This window comes from Gobio gobio (genome assembly GCF_949357685.1).
Source record: "Gobio gobio genome assembly, chromosome: 12".
NCBI lineage: Eukaryota > Metazoa > Chordata > Actinopteri > Cypriniformes > Gobionidae > Gobio > Gobio gobio.
Window position 1 is genome coordinate 2,155,748 of NC_137105.1, and position 24,566 is coordinate 2,180,313.

Genomic DNA, 24,566 nt, shown 5'->3' on the forward strand with positions numbered 1-24,566 from the left:
ATGTATCGACAGCTTCGGGTATTCACATATGATTTCGTCCTCATTGTTGTCACTACTAGAGCAGCTCCTGATTGGTTAACGCGCCGCATATATCCGCCAAAGTTCAGATTTTTCAACTTGCGCGAATCATACGTCAAACGCTCAACTCGCTGAATTCGCACCGCCTCATTCGTGTTAATTGCGCCGCATAATGTCTATTCGCATCTTTGCATTGACTTAACATGGAAATCACTCGCGCGAAACGCTTCATTCGCGTCTGAACGCACATTACAGTTCATTAGCACAAACGTATGTGCAACTTGAGACTCCAAAATTGGTGTAGTTAATGTTGGTTTAGTGCTCTATCTGTGTGCCACATTTCATAACTTTCCCACAAGCGGCTCTATGGGCTGCCATTGACTCAAGAGCGGAAGAAGAAACGGAAGCACAATAAGAAGAACGCCAACGCGCCCCTAATGAACATACATCAGCTGATACTGAAATGGTGGCTGATATAGCGTGCATCCTTAGGTAAAAATGTACGTAAATGTGCTTAATTGTAATAAAATAATCTCACAATCCACCCCAAAATCAAAATTTTCTTTAAATAAGATATTTTGCATGATACATTATTAAGCACAGAGTTCATACTCTAAAATAATATCTAATGTGAACTGACTTTACTGAAAAAAACTGGGGCTCGGAGTAAAAATGCCACCAAAAATGTCCTCAAAATTCAAGTTACAGGGCAAAAAATATTCTTATTTTTAATATTTCTAAAGGAGCTAATAATATCGCACAAGCAATATTCATGTTTCCCGAATATAAGCACAATTGCAAATGTGATATCGATTTTATGCAACAGTTCAATAGTTCAGAGTTTTTACTCACCGATGAAAATAAATCCAAACAAATCCACAGTCGAGCCGAGCGCGATTAACACAAATGAGGCGGTGCAAATTGAGCGTTTCGGGCGTTTGAGGCGTGCTTCGCGCAAGTTTGGCGGATATTCGCGGCGCGTTAACCAATCAGGAGCTGCTCTAGCACGATTTATTTGCTTCATTCGCGTCTGGTGTGAACACCCCATAAGGTTTAGAAACAAAATAATTTTTTCCTCTGCTTCCAAAGCGGCTCACGACAATTCGATTGAACCCTATGTCATCATTTTCGGTAGTTCCAATTTTCCCGCCAAAAAAACCTACTTTTTCAACTCCTAGACGGTTTGTCAGATGTACATGAAAATTTAAGCAGATCATCTTCAGACAATGGCAACAAAAAGTTACGGAATTCAAGTCGACTCATCAAAGTTTATTTTAAAAAACGGAAAATGAATTTTACATAGCTCTTGCGAAAATAGTCATAAGGTTGTATCTCCGTAACACTTTATCACATTCTGACCAAACTTGGTACAGATCATCACAACCATTGACCTGAGGCTACATGCTGCGCTTCAGTGCAGCGCCACCTACTGGTGCGGAGATACGGAAACGTTATATTTTTGCGTATAACTTTTGAACGGTTTGCCCAAATATCATAAAAGTGGTCTCGTTAGAATCAAGGCGGCATGCTGAGTCGATGTTTCCATATTGGCCATTTTGGGCATCGGCCATTTTGTAAAATGCTGTATTTCACGAACGCATTAGCGTATCGTTGCGAACCTCGGCATGGGTCGTCGACACGATGCCCTGAAGGAGCCTGAGAAGTTTCGAGCTATCGATTATTTACATGCTTATAACTTTGGTTGACTTATAGTCATGGGAGTCATCTCTTTAGATTCATGAATCCTTGCTGAGTCCAACGATACCAAACATGCTAGGTTTCGCCTTATGTTTTGTTCAACGTTGTGATTTAGCGTTTAAACAACGTTTGCGAATATCTTCGAGAACCGTTAGTCCGATCGAGACGAAACCACTGTAGGAGAATCAGAATCATAGCAGGATGACTATATGTTAATGGCCAAAGGTCACAATTTTGATAGTAAGTGGCAAAAAAATGCAATTAAACTCAGGTGTGGGTTATTTTTTATATGCTCATAAATACAAATATCTAGAACTCCTAAGCAAAATTAGATATTTTCACTAAATCTGACACACTTTTGTATGGGGGCACTCTGAGGACACACAGAAGTGGACGGATTAAAGGATTAGTTCACTTCTAAATAAACTTTTGCTGATAATTTACTCACCCCCATGTCATCCAAGATGTCCATGTCTATCTTTCTGCGGTCGAAAAGAAATGAAGGTTTTGGATGAAAACAGTCCAGGGTTTTTCTCCATAGAATGGACTTCAATGGGCTCCAAACGGTTCAAGGTCCAAAGTCCAAATGACAGTTTCAGTGCAGCTTCAAAGGGCTTTAAACGACACCACATGATGAATAAGGGTCTGATCTAGACAAACCATCAGTTTCTGAGAGAAACCCAGCAGTATTTATGATATTATTTTACCTCTTAACAGACGAACGTGATCATCTCTGAGCTCAGACATAACTTCCGCTAAGTGAGGTCAAATTAGATCGTGGTCATAGATATATCGATTGTAGATGCTCATTCGACTGATCCGTGCAGGCGCTAATGAGGAATCTACGTATACATCTATGACCACGCTCGTATTTTGACCTCACTCGCCGGAAGTTATGTCTGAGCTCAGAGATGATCACGTTCGTCTGATAAGAGGTAAAATAATAGCATAAATACTGCTGGGTTTCTCTCAGAAACTGATGGTTTGTCTAGATCAGACCCTTATTCATCATCTGGTGTCGTTTAAAGCTGCACTGAAACTGTCATTTGAACCGTTTGGAGCCCATTGAAGTCCATTATATGGAGAAAAACCCTGGAATGTTTTAATCCAAAAACGTATTTCTTTTCGACTTTAGAAAGAAAGACATGGACATCTTGGATGACATGAGGGTGAGGAAATTACCAGCAAAAGTTTATTTAAAAGTGAACTAATCCTTTAATCAAGCATGGGAAATACACATTAGAACACAATATTCCATGAATCTGATGATCATGCGAGCGGATCCAGAGGCGCTGACCGGAGCACTCGCACACTGATCTCGTACACCGCGAACACCACCATGTTAACGGGAAACGCCCGCAGGCAGTTTATGCCCAGACTCCTGAAGAAGACCCCGGGGCCCTCGCTGCGCGCGGTGTGTGTGACGCAGTGAGCGAGTCCTCGATATCGCCTCTCCTCACACACGCCGTCCATCTGCAGACGGGCCTTGATCACATCCATGGGCGTCGCCACACACCATCCGGCCATCCCTGCCACTCCACCCGCCAGCAGCACCGCGGCCCACTCTGATGACATCACCCAGAGGACACACACACTGACTTCATCAGGTAAACATGACTGTGTGTGTGTGTGTGTGTGTGTGTGTGTGTGTGTGTGTGTGTGTGTGTGTGTGTGTGTGTGTGTGTGTGTGTGTGTGTGTGTGTGTGTGTGTGAGTGAGTGTGTGGGCATGTTTTTGTGAAATATCAGGACACAAATGTGTATAATGACACAAAAAGAGGGTGAAATATGAGGACGTTCCCCATGTCCTCACTTTTCAAAATGCTTATAAATCATACAGAACAAGTTTTTTTTCACAGAAAGTGAACTGCACAGTCTCCTGTGAGGGTTAGGTTTAGGGACAGGGGCAGTGTGTGAGTGTGAGTGTGTGTGTGTGTGTGTGTGTGTGAGTGAGTGAGTGTGTGTGTGTGTGTGTGTGTGTGTGTGTGTGTGTGTGTGTGTGTGTGTGTGAGTGAGTGAGTGTGTGAGTGAGTGAGAGTGTGTGTGAGTGAGTGAGTGAGTGTGTGAGTGAGTGTGTGTGTGTGAGTGAGTGAGTGTGTGTGTGTGTGTGTGTGTGTGTGAGTGAGTGAGTGTGTGAGTGAGTGAGTGAGAGTGTGTGTGTGTGTGTGTGTGTGTGTGTGTGTGTGTGTGTGTGTGTGTGTGTGTGTGTGTGTGTGTGTGTGTGTGTGTGTGTGTGTGTGTGTGTGTGTGTGTGTGTGAGTGAGTGAGTGTGTGTGACTGTGTGTGAGTGTGTGTGATTGAGTGAGTGTGTGTGTGTGTGTGTGTGTTTGTGTGTGTGTGTGTGTGTGAGTGCATGTGTGTGAGTGAGCGTGTGAGTGTGTGTGAGTGAGCGTGTTAGTGTTTGTGAGTGTGTGAGCGAGTGTATTTGTGAGTGTGTGTGTGTGTGTGTGTGTGTGTGAGAGAGTGTGTGTGTGTGTGTGTGTGTGTGTGTGTGTGTGTGTGTGTGTGTGAGTGTGTGTGTGTGAGTGAGCGGGTGTGAGCGTGTGTGTGATTGAGTGTGAGTGTGTGTGTGTGTGTGTGTGTGTGTGTGTGTGTGTGTGTGTGTGTGTGTGTGTGTGTGTGTGTGTGTGTGTGTGTGTGTGTGATTGAGTGTGTCTGTATGAGTGTGTGGACTGGTAATCCCTACGCTATGGGGACAAAAGCCCCTCCACAAAGATAGCAATATCCGAAATCCTCGTCCTTGTGGGGACAATTTTTGGTCCCCATGAGGAAAACATCTTATAAATCAGACTAAGTGATGTTTTTTGAAAATGTAAAAATGCAAAATGTCTCCTGTGATGGGTAGGTTTAGGGGCAGTGTGTGTGTGTGTGTGTGTGTGTGTGTGTGTGTGTGAGAGAGTGTGTTTCAGATTATTTCCTATGTCCGGCTTTACAGAGTAAAGATGATTCAGTAAATAAATACTGACAATGCTGTAGTTTTTCTCACTGTAGGGTCACTCATATCTCATCTGATGGTAAAGAGCAGCAGATTTCCTCCACAGAAGTAGTGGATGTTTATGGTGTAATCTGGGCTCACCTGGCTCAGTGCGTCCGGCCGGCGTGAGCTGTGACCTCAGGGAGCTGTAGGTCAGGAAGTATGTGGCGAAGGACGGCCCGTCCCTGAGGGCCAGAGGCAGAGCTCCTCTGTAAAGCCCTGAGACGCCCTCTTCTCTAGCGATGGTCAGCAGGCAGTGGATCGGCCCGCTGTATCTGGGCCCGGCGGGACTGAACCCGCTGCATCTGCTCTCCGTCTGACACTGAAGACGCACTTTCACGAGGTCGCCCGGACACATTACAGAGATCTGAGGAGGAACACGGAAAACAGTGAGTGTTTAGACCATAGATATCCATAATAAAGGCTAGATGTCTCACGGCGGAGTCTCTAACGTCATCAGCGGCGGCCATCTTGTCACCGGCGGCCATCTTGTCACAGGCAGAGGCTCCTAATGATCTGCATGAACACAAATACTCTTATCTCACTGAAATCTGGACGGATTTACAAATGGTTTGGTTTCTTATAAACGTTATTGACGTGGCTATAATTATGGATTAGGGATCGACCAATATGGATTTTTTAGTGCCGATGCCGATGTTTTTTCCTCAGCTTTAGCCGATGAGCGATACGGGCTGCCGATTTTCTGGAGCCGATATTTGGAGCCGATACTGCTTTTGCTCCCTCAATTTACATCATAAAGATGACACAATGATCATGATGATAATCTAAAATTTAAAAAAGGAACATTTATTGAACTAAAAAAAACAATATTTAACAAATAGTAAAAACAGGTGAGGTAGAACAAGAAAAAAAGAGTTCAGTGTTGAAACTTAATTCTGAAAATAAATATTTAAGCATAAATAAAATAATTACACTATTGCGCACAGTATCAACAAGCAAGCAGCATAATAAAGTGCACACTGACTGTACTATACTTAAAACTTTTATACTTTTAAAACTATTTACAACCTAGTCATTTAATGCTTAGGTGCACTTAACTTAATCTCTTGAAAAAAATATTGGCGAACGCAGCAGCCTTAAAAATCGCAAAAAACAGCCTTAAAAATTTACAAAATCGCATGTAAAAATCGCAAATATCGGCCCGATATATCGGCCGGCCGATATATCGGTCTAACACTATTATGGATGCTTGAACAAATTATTAATAATTTTTCATAAGTATGCAGTGTCATAACTACATCTCTGACGTTTATAACAAACCCAACAGTTTGAAAATCGGTAGAAAATTTAGCAAGTTATGGTTATTTAAAAACTACACGCACCATTAAAACACAATGAGTGAGCGAGCTGACTGTGACAAGATGGCCGCCAGGTGCAGACGTCGACCTCCATTGGCCAGCAGCGGACGAGACATCTAGCTTTTATTATGCATATCTATGGTTTAGACTGCTTGCCCATTCATGAAGGACGATAAAGATCTGGGGTCCGTTCTTCGTACATCGCTTAATACATCTGAGATGATTTGACAGATCCCAGATCTTTAATCGTGATATCTGGATAATTTGGTTCTTCAAACGAATTTGTGGATTGGATTTAAATATCTGGATTAAATGATGTAAGATCACTGCACGTTCTTGTGTTCCCTGAAGAGGGCAGACGCATCGATACTCGAAACCATGATCAGCAATGCAGCGATTGGTTGCACTGGAAAAAAAAATCCCCGTGAAATATACAGTAAAAAACCGGCAGCTGTGGTTGCCAGAACTTTACTGTAAAAAATACGGCAGTAACGTTTTAGGTTTTTAGGGACAGCACCATATAATTTAAAGGTTTATAATGTAATAATTACGGTTTAAAAATGTTTTCTTTTACAGTTCAAAACCATATAATTTAAAGGTTTATAATGTAATAATTACGGTTTAAAAATGTTTTCTTTTACAGTTCAAAACCATATAATTTAAAGGTTTATAATGTAATAATTACGGTTTAAAAATGTTTTCTTTTACAGTTCAAAACCATATAATTTAAAGGTTTATATTGAAATGATTATTTTTACACTGTAAACAACTTACGGTAAAAAAACACATATTTCATTAACTGAAATAATGTTAAATTACCAACCTATTGAAATACTAATATCTTTTATGTATCTTTGATATATACGGACAACCACCAATCACAGTGGAGATGAGAATCACGTGATGAATCAAAGCTCATCACAAGCAGCTTTTAAGAGAACAATAATAATATATAGAAGAGCTATATAGAAACACTAAACACTGGTAAAACTTACATTTTAAAAATGCAATAAATATTAATTTAACAACATCAGATGTAACATAAAACCCTAATGTACATAACTGATTAGAAAAAACAAAGAAGAAACATAGTTATTGCAGTGGAAATACATCAAATGCGAAGTGTCACGCAGGGAATTCTGGGAATGTCAATTTACGGGTTTTTCACTGTAAATTACACAATGTTCTTTAATTGTGAAACAAAAAATGTTTTTTTTCACCGTAGCATTTTTACAGTAAAATACCGTTAAAATCACAATCATTTTTTACAGTGTGGCAACGTAATGACATCATATAATTAAAAAAGACACCTGGCAAAAAACTTGACAAATTACGCACAAAAAACCTGGACCTTTATAAGGAAACCAACGACCAAACCAACATAAAAGTTATAATAGATCAATGATAAATGTTTTTTATTTTTAACATGATTACCAATTCATTATATTCCCGATTTTATACAGTATTTGTACACCCTTTACATTTTTATTTCAATGTTGTAATTACATTTTTAATTCAATTTGAAGCAGATTTGTAACGTGACAGTATTAAAGTTTCTTAAGGGTCAAGATCAAATTATCTGCATCTCTTGCGCTGCATCAAGCCATCCCATAATATCCGTCATCACTAAGAATAGAATAGCAAAAAACTGATGTGACAAGCCATCAGAACCGAACCGATCTGAAAACCGTGGTTAAAAACCGAGGTGTGTATTGAACCGTGGACTTACTGTAGTGTGGCATCCCTAGTAAACACAAGTGGCAACAATCAAATATGAATAAAACACAAATGTCATTGATTGAACCTGTTTCAGACTCTTCGAGCTTGGTTTTGAATCATCATCATTTATTATGGTATTTAGCAAGCCTGACCTGAGCCACTCCGCCCGCCAGGCCGGACAGGAAGATGTCGAGCTTGGAGTTGGGCGCGCCGGGCGCGCGGAGCCGACCCAAACACTGCAGGCAGTTCTGATACGTGCCGAAAACCACGGAGGACGTCATGGATATAGTGGTGACGGGCAGAGCCATTCCCTTATAGAAGCCATGAACCTGCAGCAAAGAAATCAGACCAATGACATGCTGGGCCCTATTTTAACCTCTGAGCTCACGGCGCAGGAGCTCTGAGGGCGTGTCCCAATACACTTTTGCTTGTTTAAAGACGGTAAAAACGGTCCAGAAGGGCCGTCCCTCGTCTCTTAAAGGGTTAGTTCACCCAAAACTGTAAATTGTGTCATTAATGACTGAGCCTCATGTGGTTGGACACCCGTCAGACCTCCGTTCATCTTCAGACACAAATGAAGATATTTTAGTGTAAATCTGATGCTCTGAAAGGCCTCCATTGGCTCAACTTTACACTCTCAAGACCCTTAAAAGACACTAAAGACTAAAGTTACAAAGTCCATCTCACTACAGCGGCTCTACAATAACTTTATGAAGACGAGAATAGTTTCTGTGCGCAAAAAAACCCTAAATAACGACTCATATAGTGATGACGATTTCAAAACACGGCCTCATGAAGCTTCGAAGCGTTATGAATCAGTGAGTCGATTCAGCGGTTTGGAGCGTTATGAATCAGTGAGTCGATTCAGCGGTTTGGAGCGTTATGAATCAGTGAGTCGATTCAGTGGTTTGGAGCGTTATGAATCAGTGAGTCGATTCAGCGGTTTGGAGCGTTATGAATCAGTGAGTCGATTCAGCAGTTTGGAGCGTTATGAATCAGTGAGTCGATTCAGCAGTTTGAAGCGTTATGAATCAGTGAGTCGATTCAGCGGTTTGGAGCGTTATGAATCAGTGAGTCGATTCAGTGGTTTGGAGCGTTATGAATCAGTGAGTCGATTCAGCGGTTTGGAGCGTTATGAATCAGTGAGTCGATTCAGCAGTTTGGAGCGTTATGAATCAGTGAGTCGATTCAGTAGTTTGGAGCGTTATGAATCAGTGAGTCGATTCAGCGGTTTGGAGCGTTATGAATCAGTGAGTCGATTCAGCGGTTTGGATCGCCAAATTTCAGCAGTTTGACACGCGATCCGAATCATGATTCGACTCACTGATTCATAACGCTCCAAACCGCTGAATCGACTCACTGATTCATAACGCTTCGAAGCTTCATGATGCCGTGTTTTGAAATCGTCATCACTATATAAGTCGTTATTTAGGGTTTTTTTGCGCACAGAAACTATTCTCGTCTTCATAAAGTTATTGTAGAGCCGCTGTAGTGAGATGGACTTTGTAACTTTAGTCTTTAGTGTCTTTTAAGGGTCTTGAGAGTGTAAAGTTGAGCCAATGGAGGCCTTTCAGAGCATCAGATTTACACTAAAATATCTTCATTTGTGTCTGAAGATGAACGGAGGTCTGACGGGTGTCCAACCACATGAGGCTCAGCCATTAATGACACAATTTACATTTTTGGGTGAACTAACCCTTTAATGAGTCATGGGTGTGTTTTGGGCTTAACATGCTATAAACCAATCAGAGCTTCATCTCCCTTTCCCTTTAAAAGCCAATTGTGCTGCACCATGAGGGGATTCACTATTGATTTATACACTATGGGAATTTTTTTTTTTTTTTTTATAAAATGAAAATTGGTAACGCTTTAGATTACGGCCCGGAAAGTAGAGCGTAACTAAAGAGAATTTACAGCATAATTTTCGGTAATTATAGTGTAACCATAAAGTAAGTACGTGTAGGTATAAGGGAACAATATGTAATTTTGGGGGAATAAAGGGGTAACTATCAGGAAAATTAACACATTATTTATACTGTAAGTATTTTTTAATTAAGAGGTAATTATCCGTGTAGTTACAGGGTAAGTGTGAATCTGCGGCTGTAAATTAAAGTGGTGCTTGTTCCCCTCTTGTTTCGTGTAGTTACAGGGTAAGTACAATAAACATCGCATACAAAATCTGATATCACTCGGAAATATTTAAAAACAGATTTACAACACTTATTCGTTTTTCTTGCTTGGCTTTATCCTCGTCTTGTTCCTCTACTTTTTCGTCCTTGCCACAGATGAATCTTAAGAAGGATGTCTCCAGCTATTCTGTATTATGTAGCTAACCACACTGAAAATACAGTTCACGCTTTATTTTTTTTTTTAAATGAATAAGAAAGTGTCAAATCTGTTTTGGATTAAGTTGTTTTTCAAGTAAATGTTTCCAAGTGATATCAGATATGCGTTGTTTATTGTACTTACTCTGTAACTACACGGATAATTACCCCTTAATTAAAAAATACTTACAGTATAAATAATGTGTTAATTTTCCTGAAAGTTACCCCTTAATTCCCCCAATATTACATAATGTTCCCTTAAACCTACACATACTTACTTTATAGTTACACTATAATTACCGAAAATTATGCTGTAAATTCCATTTAGTTACGCTGTACTTTCTGGGCCGTAATCTAAAGCGTTACCTTAAAATTACCAGGGCCCGTATTCATAAAGTTTCTAAGAGTCCTCTCAGAAAACTCCTAATTTAGCTTAAACACTTTTACGTAGGAGTCTTAGCTTAAGAGCTATTCGGGACCGATCTGAGAGCGACTCTGAGCAAGGAGAATACAGAAAGCTTTATCTCAGTGAAGAGGCGGGGCTAACCCTGTTGCTACGCATGACACCGTCTTCTGAAGACTGCGATTGGTTGGTTGTCCAAAAAAGGGGAAAAAAGTAGCGTTTTTAAGTATAGGGTCTATTCTAGGCCTTCACTTTGAAATTACAAGCGCAAATTGTCCTACTTTACCGTTCTCTCTCTCTCACTCACACACACACACACGCACGCACGCACGCACGCACGCACGCACGCACGCACGCACGCACGCACGCACGCACGCACGCACGCACGCACGCACGCACACACACACACACACACACACACACACACACACACACACACACACACACACACTCATTATATATATGTATATAAATCCTTTTATTATTTACCATGCTGTTAATTTCCTATAAGGTATTTGATTGGCTTAGAATTATAAACATTGCTCCACTCTTTCCAGTTCCACTGATTGCTGGCATGTCTATTTAATTGGTGGTTTGAAAGTTGGGTTTAATGCAACAAACACGATCTAATCTATAGCGTATTAAGTCTCTGTCCTCCATCGTCTGCAACACATTTCTTCTCCCTCTTCGTCTTTCTGCCATTTTCTCTAAAGAAACTCTTCAGCCTCTTAAAAGTCCTCGTCTGTGCTCCTGACAAATCTGACCTTAAGACCTCTTTTAAGGGTTAAGATGCTTTCTGAAGTACTTTTTTCTTTACTAGGATTTTTGAGTTAATTTTAAGAGTAAACGCCAACATTTCAAAGAATTTTCTAATAATTTTTTCACTAGGAGCTTAAGAATCTTTATGAATACGGGCCCTGATATAATATGGCAAAAACAAAATAATGAAAATGAAAATGAAAGAAAAAAGCCAGATATAAATAAACACTGATAGTATCTCAGAGATATGTTAATAACACTGCTGTCATGTGCATTACAGTTTTTCTGAAACAGAAAGCATGCCTCATACTCAACACACACATCCAAAAACACACACACACACACACACACACACACACACACAATGGGCAAAACCCCTCAATTCTCCTGCAAAATGAAGCTTTACGTTCAAAACAATGTTATTTCTTCTTACAATTGTTTTTCGTTTTCAAATGACACACACACTCTAAAAAATGCTGGGATAAAAATAACCCAAGTTGGGTTGAAAATGGACTAACCCAGCAAATGGGTTGTTTTAACCAAGCGGTTGGGTTAAATGTTTGCTTAAAACAACCCAATCGCTGGGTTAAAATAACCAAATTGATGGTTTAGTCCATTTTCAACCCAACTTGGGTTATTTTTAACCCAGCATTTTTTAGAGTGCACACGCCATCATATGAATAAACATTTATAAGAGCCAGTGCAACACTTCTCCATTCATCAGAAAGACTTCAGAGTCACACTTACTACACACAGTACATACATAAGTGTGCTGTAAAATATTTGACAATATTGTTTTTATACACAGAACACACAAATACATGGTAACAAATATATTTATTTTTCCCACAAAAACAATGTACACTGTACATCCCAACCAAAGCCATAGAAAGAGAGAGTTGACACTCTTTGAACACATGTCAATTCCTCACCCCTTCTTTCCTGACGGTCATCACGACACACTGCCAGATCCCAGTGAACTGTTTCTGAGTCTGGATTCTGACCTGCAGGGGTCAAACCAACATATTCAGATGCTATTACTGTGCAAATCACTATTATTCATGTCTGAAGTTAAAGGCCCAGTATGTAAGTTTGGCCACTAGAGGGCGCTTATTCGAAACAAGCATAAAGGCGGAGCTTGAAGATGCGGACGTGTTGTCTTAGACGGAGAGCAATCCCACGAGACTCGAGGAATCATGTTTCATTAGCGTTACAGGATATTTTACTGCTGTCGTCCTTTTGATTACTTTATGATTAATGTTATGTTTAACATCCACCTCCTTCTTCCCTGAACTTTGTTAGATGTCATTTAAAGGAACACGCCACTATTTTTGAAAATAGGCTCATTTTCCGTCTCCTCTAGAGTTAAACCGTTGAGTTTGACCGTAGTCGAATCCATTCAGCCGATCTCCGGGTCTGGCGCTAGCACTTTTAGCATAGCTTAGCATAGATCATTGAATCTGATTAGACCGTTAGCATCTCGCGCCAAAATGACCAAAGAGTTTCCATATTTTTCTAGACTCTTCTATAGTTCCATCGTGTACTAAGACCGACAAAAAATGAAATGATATGGCAGGAACTATACTCTCATTCCTGCGTAATAATCTGAGATTTCTAGGGATGCACCGAAATTTCGGCCGCCGAAAATGGCATTGTCGGTTTCAGGCCGAAATAAAAAAAACAGCCGAAAACGTAAACCGAAAATTAATGTCACCCGCCCCTCCCATCTTCATGACCCTGTGGCCGGTTCTCCACTGGTCCTTCATGACCCTGTGGCCGGTTCTCCACTGGTCCTTCATGACCCTGTGGCCGGTTCTCCACTGGTCCTCCATGACCCTGTGGCCGGTTCTCCACTGGTCCTTCATGACCCTGTGGCCGGTTCTCCACTGTTCCTTCATGACCCTGTGGCCGGTTCTCCACTGGTCCTCCATGACCCTGTGGCCGGTTCTCCACTGGTCCTCCATGACCTGTGGCCGGTTCTCCACTGGTTCTTCATGACCCTGTGGCCGGTTCTCCACTGGTCCTCCATGACCCTGTGGCCGGTTCTCCACTGGTCCTCCATGACCCTGTGGCCGGTTCTCCACTGGTCCTCCATGACCCTGTGGCCGGTTCTCCACTGGTCCTCCATGACCCTGTGGCCGGTTCTCCACTGGTCCTTCATGGCCCTGTGGCCGGTTCTCCACTGGTCCTTCATGGCCCTGTGGCCGGTTCTCCACTGGTCCTTCATGACCCTGTGGCCGGTTCTCCACTGGTCCTCAATGACCCTGTGGCCGGTTCTCCACTGGTCCTTCATGGCCCTGTGGCCGGTTCTCCACTGGTCCTCCATGACCCTGTGGCTGGTTCTCCACTGGTCCTTCATGACCCTGTGGCCGGTTCTCCACTGGTCCTCCATGACCCTGTGGCCGGTTCTCCACTGGTCCTTCATGGCCCTGTGGCCGGTTCTCCACTGGTCCTTCATGGCCCTGTGGCCGGTTCTCCACTGGTCCTTCATGACCCTGTGGCCGGTTCTCCACTGGTCCTTCATGACCCTGTGGCCGGTTCTCCACTGGTCCTTCATGGCCCTGTGGCCGGTTCTCCACTGGTCCTTCATGACCCTGTGGCCGGTTCTCCACTGGTCCTTCATGACCCTGTGGCTGGTTCTCCACTGGTCCTCCATGACCCTGTGGCTGGTTCTCCACTGGTCCTTCATGACCTGTGGCCGGTTCTCCACTGGTCCTCCATGACCTGTGGCCGGTTCTCCACTGGTCCTTCATGACCTGTGGCCGGTTCTCCACTGGTCCTCCATGACCTGTGGCCGGTTCTCCACTGGTCCTCCATGACCTGTGGCTGGTTCTCCACTGGTCCTTCATGACCTGTGGCCGGTTCTCCACTGGTCCTCCATGACCTGTGGCTGGTTCTCCACTGGTCCTTCATGACCTGTGGCCGGTTCTCCACTGGTCCTCCATGACCCTGTGGCCGGTTCTCCACTGGTCCTCCATGACCCTGTGGCCGGTTCTCCACTGGTCCTCCATGACCTGTGGCCGGTTCTCCACTGGTCCTCCATGACCTGTGGCCGGTTCTCCACTGGTCCTTCATGACCTGTGGCCGGTTCTCCACTGGTCCTCCATGACCTGTGGCCGGTTCTCCACTGGTCCTCCATGACCCTGTGGCCGGTTCTCCACTGGTCCTCCATGACCCTGTGGCCGGTTCTCCACTGGTCCTTCATGACCCTGTGGCCGGTTCTCCACTGGTCCTTCATGACCCTGTGGCCGGTTCTCCACTGGTCCTCCATGACCCTGTGGCCGGTTCTCCACTGGTCCTTCATGACCCTGTGGCCGGTTCTCCACTGGTCCTCCATGACCCTGTGGCCGGTTCTCCACTGGTCCTCCATGACCCTGTGGCCGGTTCTCCACTGGTCCTCCATGACCCTGTGGCCGGTTCTCCACTGGTCCTCCATGACCCTGTGGCCGGTTCTCCACTGGTCCTCCATGACCCTGTGGCCAGTTCTCCACTGGTCCTTCATGACCCTGTGGCCGGTTCTCCACTGGTCCTTCATGACCCTGTGGCCGGTTCTCCACTGGTCCTTCATGACCTGTGGCCGGTTCTCCACTGGTCCTTCATGACCTGTGGCCGGTTCTCCACTGGTCCTTCATGACCTGTGGCCGGTTCTCCACTGGTCCTCCATGACCCTGTGGCCGGTTCTCCACTGCTCCTTCATGACCCTGTGGCCGGTTCTCCACTGGTCCTCCATGACCTGTGGCCGGTTCTCCACTGGTCCTTCATGACCTGTGGCCGGTTCTCCACTGGTCCTTCATGACCCTGTGGCCGGTTCTCCACTGGTCCTTCATGACCTGTGGCCGGTTCTCCACTGGTCCTCCATGACCCTGTGGTCATAATGTTATGGCTGATTAAAGCATCTTTGGTGTTTTCATGTTTTCTATGTCATTGACCGGCAGCGACGGGACGTTACACTGGTTAAGTTTCCCTGTATTGTTGGAAACATACGGGATAATGCCAGTACACAAAATATAACATCGTTCTAGTGGTTGTTGAATATTTGAACCCAAAAAAACTTACATATTGTGCCTTTAAGAGCCAAACATCCAATAATACAAGTGAAATAAGTTTACTTTGACAGTATCCAGCGGATAACCGACCGCCACGCCACACGCTCCTGAAAAACAACAACAAATCAAATCAACAAATCTGCGTTATGTAACAATCATGCACGCAAGTATGACACACACACCAATATCAATTGTTTGTATGTTTACATTCCTAATAACAGATGCAGAATGCAGTTCTGAGGGTATAATCTGTTTGGGAGGATGCGCTGAAAAGAAAAACCTTTAACTGATGTTTCCCAACCCAGTTCCTTTCAAACTCTTCACAAACAAACACACCCGATTCAGCTCATCAGCTCATTCATACAGGCTTAGCACTGGCGTAGAGAAGAGACGCCCAACATGTTCACATGTATAAATTAATAATGGTGTAAATTAAGTTGCATGCCTTTTTGCATCTAAATTACTATTTAGATCTAGAATTTTAACCCTTAAACTGTCATTTTTGAGCATAAAATGCTAAATGCACTATCCAAACATACTTCATGAATGCTTTGTTTGCTCTTTTTTTAAAGCAATGCAAGTGTAAAAAAGTTTGCATTTAGTCAAGTCAAGTCAAGTCAACTTTATTTATATAGCGCTTTTAACAATGCAGATTGTTTCAAAGCAGCTTCACAGTGTTAAACAGGAAAATAATGCAGCATAATTTTATTCAGCTGTATAGCCATTCTGGAAAAAACGCTGATGTCATCAGTTCATTTCAATTATCATACAGTGACAGTGTGGGCTTTAGATCAATAATTCGATCAGTAATTTAGTTTAAATGGTTAATTTAGTTTATTAATTAGATTTATTTCGATGTTTAGTTGAAAAATTTAGTGTAAAGAAAATGTACTTTACTAGACATTTATATTTTATACAAAATTAAAATAGTTTACTCTAAAAATGTTATAAAAATCAAAGCCATGTCTAAGCAAGTTGTGTTCCAAATTTGAAGTTGATATCACAAAAAAAACCTCAATGTTTAGACGCAGTACCGAAAACAGCCACCGGGTGATGCATCTCACGCGTTCTCCTTTCCCAAAAACACATTTTTGTTACAATATCACACAAAACAGCCACCAAATATGAAACCTTGAGTCTCAGACCTTTCCAACGACGTGTGTTTTGTCACGATTAGGAAAAGTTTTGATTCTAAAATAGTGCATTTGTAATCTGAAACATGACTCCGCCCACTAGGGGGAGGAGCCTGCTAAAAGGAATTTAAAAGGCTCCGGTTTTCACAGGATGAATACTGAGGGTGTAAGCTACCTAAATTTATGATTATTAAAATATGTGATAGGAAAAAAGGCAATAAAAAAGCTGACAGTTACGAACTAAAAAGGTTCCATACAAGGAGAAATGTCTTAAAGGTGCAGTGTGTACATTTTAGTTTAATTGCAATCACCCATCGCTCACCCCTCCCTTTCTAAGCACATAGAGAAGCTACGGTGGCCCACACAGGACAAATATGTAATCGTTGGAGAGAGCAGAGAGTGACTAGCGCTCTGTAGAGAAGTTTGTCCCTTTAGGGCTACCGTAGAAACATGGCGGCACAAAATGGCAGCTTCACTGTAAGTGTACCCGCGGTGTGTGTGGATAGAAACGGCTCATTCTAAGATAATAAACACATAACGGTCTTTATACACCACTGAAAACATTGTTATGTATATTATATTGCATTTCTGTCAATAGATCCTCATAAATATTACACACTGCACCTTTAAATGGTTCATTGCATAATACTTTAATGGGTTAATTACATTTTTTCTTGTGTTGAAGTATGTTTACAGGCTGTTTAATTCAATAAAAGTAATTAAAAATGTATTCAAACTAAATGAATAAATTGAAATTAAGTCCATATAATTATCCCATGATGGATCCCATAAAAGGTTCTAATTATGAAGCGTCCGATGGAAAACTAGACCTTATGCGCCAGAGAATTTTTGAATTTTGTTTCTTGCGTTTTTTAACCTTGAGTCTCAGACCTTTCCAACAACGTGTGTTTTGTCACGATTAGAAAAAAGTAAAAATAGTGCATTGTAATATGAAATATGACTCCGCCCACTAGGCGAACCACTCTGGTTCCGTCCGTTAAGGTTAACTTTTAAAATAACAGTCAAAGACCCGGACAGAGAGTGACCTTACATACTCAGATACAATTACTCCAGTCATTGTTTAAAAACAAGCTCACCCTAAAAACACTTACTGGCTAGAGTTAGTGAAGCGATCAGGGGAATCGTTCTGCCTTCAGCTAAGCTCCGCCCACAAAAAAACATCACAATGCTAACTAACTGAAAAAGGGTCTATTCTCTCTCTATCTTCTTCTCTTTTTAGAAAAAAAACATAATGTCTCATTTCACTGTTATGCTGACGTCTAGGAGAAATAGGTGTGCTCTAGACAGTTTGACAGCATGTCTTGAGGAGGTTAAAGCTCGGCTTGCCAAGAATGTCCTATTTCTGAACTCAGAGAAAACAGAAGTTGTTGTTTTTGACCCTTCAGAAACCAGGCCAAAAGACATAACCTTGACCTTCACTCTCAGAAAAAAGGTACAGTGGAGTTACAATGTTGTTCCTTGGGGAACAAAACGTATACTGTACCTTTAAAGGGTACAATTAAACCATTGTCAGGCAAGTTCGGTCCTAGAGAGCCGCTGTCCTGCAGAGTTTGACCCTGAAAGACGTCTATAGAAGCTCTTATTGAGAATTAACAGAGCTTTAGATGTTGATGTTTTATTGAAAATGTTAGTGTTTCATTCAGTCGGTTACCAATACGGAGATTAGTGTTTCATTCAGTCGGTTACCATTACAGAGATTAGTGTTTCATTCAGTCGGTTACCATTACGGAAATTAGTGTTTCATTCAGTCGGTTACCATTATGTAGATCAATATTTCCTTCAGTCGGTTACCATTACGGAGATTAGTGTTTCATTCAGTCGGTTACCATTACAGAGATTAGTGTTTCATTCAGTCGGTTACCATTACGGAAATTAGTGTTTCATTCAGTCGGTTACCATTACAGAGATTAGTGTTTCATTCAGTCGGTTACCATTATGTAGATCAATATTTCCTTCAGTCGGTTACCATTACGGAGATTAGTGTTTCATTCAGTCGGTTACCATTACAGAGATTAGTGTTTCATTCAGTCGGTTACCATTACGGAAATTAGTGTTTCATTCAGTCGGTTACCATTACAGAGATTAGTGTTTCATTCAGTCGGTTACCATTACAGAGATTAGTGTTTCATTCAGTCGGTTACCATTACGGAAATTAGTGTTTCATTCAGTCGGTTACCATTACAGAGATTAGTGTTTCATTCAGTCGGTTACCATTATGTAGATCAATATTTCCTTCAGTCGGTTACCATTACAGAGATTAGTGTTTCATTCAGTCGGTTACCATTACAGAGATTAGTGTTTCATTCAGTCGGTTACCATTACAGAGATTAGTGTTTCATTCAGTCGGTTACCATTATGTAGATCAATATTTCATTCCTCCAGTCATTGTTTAAAAACAAGCTCACCCTAAAAACACTTACTGGCTAGAGTTAGTGAAGCGATCAGGGGAATCGTTCTGCCTTCAGCTAAGCTCCGCCCACAAAAAAACATCACAATGCTAACTAACTGAAAAAGGGTCTATTCTCTCTCTATCTTCTTCTCTTTTTAGAAAAAAAACATAATGTCTCATTTCACTGTTATGCTGACGTCTAGGAGAAATAGGTGTGCTCTAGACAGTTTGACAGCATGTCTTGAGGAGGTTAAAGCTCGGCTTGCCAAGAATGTCCTATTTCTGAACTCAGAGAAAACAGAAGTTGTTGTTTTTGACCCTTCAGAAACCAGGCCAAAAGACATAACCTTGACCTTCACTCTCAGAAAAAAGGTACAGTGGAGTTACAATGTTGTTCCTTGGGGAACAAAACGTATACTGTACCTTTAAAGGGTACAATTAAACCATTGTCAGGCAAGTTCGGTCCTAGAGAGCCGCTGTCCTGCAGAGTTTGACCCTGAAAGACGTCTATAGAAGCTCTTATTGAGAATTAACAGAGCTTTAGATGTTGATGTTTTATTGAAAATGTTAGTGTTTCATTCAGTCGGTTACCAATACGGAGATTAGTGTTTCATTCAGTCGGTTACCATTACAGAGATTAGTGTTTCATTCAGTCGGTTACCATTACAGAGATTAGTGTTTCATTCAGTCGGTTACCATTACAGAAATTAGTGTTTCATTCAGTCGGTTACCATTACAGAAATTAGTGTTTCATTCAGTCGGTTACCATTACGGAGATTAGTGTTTCATTCAGTCGGTTACCATTACAGAGATTAGTGTTTCATTCAGTCGGTTACCATTACGGAAATTAGTGTTTCATTCAGTCGGTTACCATTATGTAGATCAATATTTCCTTCAGTCGGTTACCATTACGGAGATTAGTGTTTCATTCAGTCGGTTACCATTACAGAGATTAGTGTTTCATTCAGTCGGTTACCATTACGGAAATTAGTGTTTCATTCAGTCGGTTACCATTACAGAGATTAGTGTTTCATTCAGTCGGTTACCATTATGTAGATCAATATTTCCTTCAGTCGGTTACCATTACGGAGATTAGTGTTTCATTCAGTCGGTTACCATTACAGAGATTAGTGTTTCATTCAGTCGGTTACCATTACGGAAATTAGTGTTTCATTCAGTCGGTTACCATTACAGAGATTAGTGTTTCATTCAGTCGGTTACCATTATGGAGATCAATATTTCCTTCAGTCGGTTACCATTATGTAGATCAATATTTCCTTCAGTCGGTTACCATTATGGAGATTACTGTTTCATTCAGTCGGTTACCATTATGGAGATTACTGTTTCATTCAGTCGGTTACCATTATGGAGATCAATATTTCATTCAGTCGGTTACCATTATGGAGATCAATATTTCCTTCAGTCGGTTACCATTATGTAGATCAATATTTCCTTCAGTCGGTTACCATTATGGAGATTACTGTTTCATTCAGTCGGTTACCATTATGGAGATTACTGTTTCATTCAGTCGGTTACCATTATGGAGATCAATATTTCCTTCAGTCGGTTACCATTATGTAGATCAATATTTCCTTCAGTCGGTTACCATTATGGAGATTACTGTTTCATTCAGTCGGTTACCATTATGGAGATTACTGTTTCATTCAGTCGGTTACCATTATGTAGATCAATATTTCCTTCAGTCGGTTACCATTACAGAGATTAGTGTTTCATTCAGTCGGTTACCATTACAGAGATTAGTGTTTCATTCAGTCGGTTACCATTACAGAGATTAGTGTTTCATTCAGTCGGTTACCATTACAGAGATTAGTGTTTCATTCAGTCGGTTACCATTACAGAGATTAGTGTTTCATTCAGTCGGTTACCATTACAGAGATTAGTGTTTCATTCAGTCGGTTACCATTACAGAAATTAGTGTTTCATTCAGTCGGTTACCATTACAGAAATTAGTGTTTCATTCAGTCGGTTACCATTACGGAGATTAGTGTTTCATTCAGTCGGTTACCATTACAGAGATTAGTGTTTCATTCAGTCGGTTACCATTACGGAAATTAGTGTTTCATTCAGTCGGTTACCATTACAGAGATTAGTGTTTCATTCAGTCGGTTACCATTACAGAGATTAGTGTTTCATTCAGTCGGTTACCATTACAGAGATTAGTGTTTCATTCAGTCGGTTACCATTATGTAGATCAATATTTCCTTCAGTCGGTTACCATTACGGAGATTAGTGTTTCATTCAGTCGGTTACCATTATGGAGATCAATATTTCATTCAGGCGGTTACCATTATGGAGATTATTGTTTCCTTCAGTATGTTACCATTATGGAGTTCAGTGTTGCATTCAAGTGTTCAGTGTTTCCTTTAGTTGGCCAGTTTGACTCTTGGCTTTTTATGTGATTTTGTGGTTTTTGTTACAGTGTTAACAACACACACAATCTGTTCAAATCAAAAGAAGCCATACACAAAAATGATCATGAAGAAAAATGTTTGATTAAACTCATCACCGACTAAAAATATGAATTCGATTCAATTCAAATTTATTTGTATAGCGCTTTTCACAATACATATCGTTTCATAGAGGTTTCACAGAAAATGCATGCGTCAACATTACAATTTAAAGTGATTTGTCCATGTTATGCATTTCAGAAATGCACATATACAAAGCACACAGATTAGCTAACAATCTATTATTAATCAATATAATAACTAAGGCACAGAAATAAGTGAATTAAGAATACATGTTGTTCATGAATAGGGTATATAGAGATAGAGATATGTTAATAAATAATATTCAACAACAATACTTTCTTGAAATTTTGATTTTTTAATACATTCTAGGGAGAAAAAAGTTTAGACGCACACAGATGGTCAACAATGGTGACTTACTCAATGCTGCAATGCATGCTGGGAGCCGTGAGTTTTATACTGTGGTGGTTTAGTAGGGTTGGAGCCAAACTCTGGAGGACATCAGCTCTCTAGGACCGAACTTGCCAACCCCTGACTAAAAAACGTACCCTTAAGGGACGGCCACTTGTACCTTAAAAGGTACAATTTTGTACCTTTTTTTTGAGAGTGTTGGATCTCTAGATCTATCTATCTCTCCCCAAGTACAGAGTTTAGATGTGATATTAGATAGTTCCCTCAAATTTGATAAGCAAATTAGTAGTGTCATTGGATCTAGCTTTTTCTATCTTCGCCTGGACTACTGCAACTCCCTTTATTCTGGGATTTCAAAATCCCAGGTTGTTCAAAATGCTGCGGCTAAACTCCTGAAGGGAAATTTGATCATGTATTTAACGCAATTAACGCAGTGTTCGTTTTTATATACATTTTTGCCCAGCGTTACATTATATGATCACGCTCTTATTCATCTAAATGCTTTTAAACCATCTAAGCGCGACAAGACACAAGAGAACGCACTGTGTGTGTGTGTGTGTGTGTGTGTGTGTGTGTGTGTGTGTGTGTCTGTATGAGTGTGAGTGGACTGGTAATCCCTACGTTATGGGGACAAAATGTCCCCACAAAGATGGCAATATCCAAAATCCTCGTCCTTGTGGGGACATTTTTTGGTCCCCATGAGGAAAACATTTTATAAATCAGACTAAGTGATGTTTTTTGAAAATGTAATATTGCAGCATGTCTCCTGTGATGGGTAGGTTTAGGGGCAGTGTAAGGGGATATAATATTCAGTATGTACGGTATAAAAACCATTACGCCTATGGAAAGTCCCCATAAAACATGAAAACCCAGCATGTGTGTGTGTGTGTGTGTGTGTGTCAGTGTCCTGTTTGTGTGTGTGTGTCTGTGCGTGTGTGTGTGTGTGTGTGTGTGTGTGTGTGTGTGTGTCAGTGTCCTGTCTGTCTGTGTGTGTGTGTGTGTGTGTGTGTGTGTCTGTCTGTGTGTGTGTGTGTGTGTGTGTGTGTGTGTGTGTGTGTGTGTGTGTGTGTGTCAGTGTGTGTGTTTGTGTGTGTGTGTGTGTGTGTGTGTGTGTGTGTGTCAGTGTCCTGTTTGTGTGTGTGTCTGTGTCCTGTTTGTGTGTGTGTGTGTGTGTGTGTGTGTGTGTGTGTGTGTCTGTGTCTGTGTCTCTGTGTGTGTGTGTGTGTGTGTGTGTGTGTGTGTGTGTGTGTGTGTGTGTGTTTTTGTGTGTGTGTGTGTGTGTGTGTGTGTGTGTGTGTGTGTGTGTGTGTGTGTGTGTGTGTGTCTGTGTGTGTGTCTCTGTGTGTGTGTTTGTGTGCATTTCTATCCTCATAAATATTCCACACTGCACCTTTAAATGAAAATTATCAACTTAAATGTTTTCAGTTGTGGAAACTTGACTAGCTTTAACTAGCTAATTGAATAAATGCTACCTTGCTAATTGATAGCACAATGCTTAGCATAGCATAATACATTTAACATGTTCTCAAACAAAGCTCATGATGAACCCAACATAACAGAAACTCTTCTAAACTAGCATAACAAAAACATCTCCACCTTAAGGACAATATATAAAAAATTATATAACACTTAATTATAGCATTTACTTTTGAGTGTCATGGCAAAGCATGCTGGGAAATAGAAATACCAGCCCAGTTTCGGTTAAATTTAGTCTAAATGAAAAGAAACCAGAAACAATTCAGATCGCAGAGAACTCGCAAGAAAAGGAAAGAAAAGTTAATTTGTTTAAAATAATTTGTACAATTTGAGTTGACATAATAGTTTTTTTTTTCTATTTTATTCAACTCTTATTTTTTTCTGTCGAACATATACTAATAAAAAATAATAAATCAATAAAATAGGCTATTCATTGAGTGCACTAAAGTTGCTTTTAGCAAAAACAGCCAAACAAACACTTGCTTTAATGCATTATAGCCTACATTTCTCACCTCATCGTCTCGAAAACAAACGCCTGTACAAACATGTGTTCTCTAAACCATAAAGACTTTAACTATAGCCTACCTCCAACTGATCCTGCAAGGAAGTCTGCGAAATGCATCGTCCACCTGCTCTACCATATGGCACTTCTGATATATAATTGTGTAATGCAACCCTGACATAATCCCGTAAAGGTCGCGTGTGTTTGAGATCTGCGCAGTGCTTTTGTAACAGTCCCTCATTCTCACGTGGTTCCTTTGACATCTACACCAGCTTCTTCACATTCTCTGATTTAAAGCAGTAAACTTTGCATGCATTATACACGATTCATCTTTATAACTCGGTTTCATGGCGCGAGATTAGTTTCGTGCCGCGTTATTGCGCACTTTACAGAATAAACCTTTAGTTTGAACTACAGAAGACTAGTGGATGTATTCGCTCACGCATTGCACCAAGTTTGATCGGCACACACACATGCTGATGCAACGCGGAAGAAACATTACCAGTGAATCTTTTTTTTTTTTGACTTCGAAAGATTCAATTGAATCGATTCGCAAAGCGTTCGGACGAAGTGCGCCAGCGAATCCATCCACGATCTGGAAAATATAAAGACAACTGCAGTATTATGGCAAATATATATATATAAAGAAAAAATGTGTCAAACCGAAATGAATTCAATGAAGCATCCGAACGAATCGACTCCCAAAGGCAAGGTCATGAATATTAATTAGGTAGCGTCCTATCGCGAATGATTCGCTAGTGAATATTTAAAACCTAGCGATGACGTTCTCAGTAACCGTCCAATGGGAAAGATTGGCTTGTGGCTAATTAACAACACACCTTCGCCCTAGTAAAAAGTCCAATTAATATTTTTTTCATCAGATTTTT

The 24,566-nt window shown here is 41.1% G+C and overlaps 1 protein-coding gene across 1 annotated transcript; it reads right to left on the reverse strand.

Annotated features, from left to right (window-relative positions):
* Window positions 1–2,635: 2,635 nt before the first annotated feature.
* On the reverse strand, window positions 2,636–23,873 carry slc25a47a (solute carrier family 25 member 47a). The gene is made up of 6 exons (XM_079831524.1): window positions 23,763–23,873; window positions 15,322–15,365; window positions 12,145–12,216; window positions 7,879–8,055; window positions 4,791–5,055; window positions 2,636–3,281 (listed from the first exon to the last, which is right to left on the reverse strand). Exons 1-6 carry the CDS (start codon window positions 23,797–23,799, stop codon window positions 2,986–2,988), a joined length of 891 nt encoding a protein of 296 aa, XP_079687650.1. The 5' UTR covers window positions 23,800–23,873; the 3' UTR covers window positions 2,636–2,985.
* Window positions 23,874–24,566: the final 693 nt, after the last annotated feature.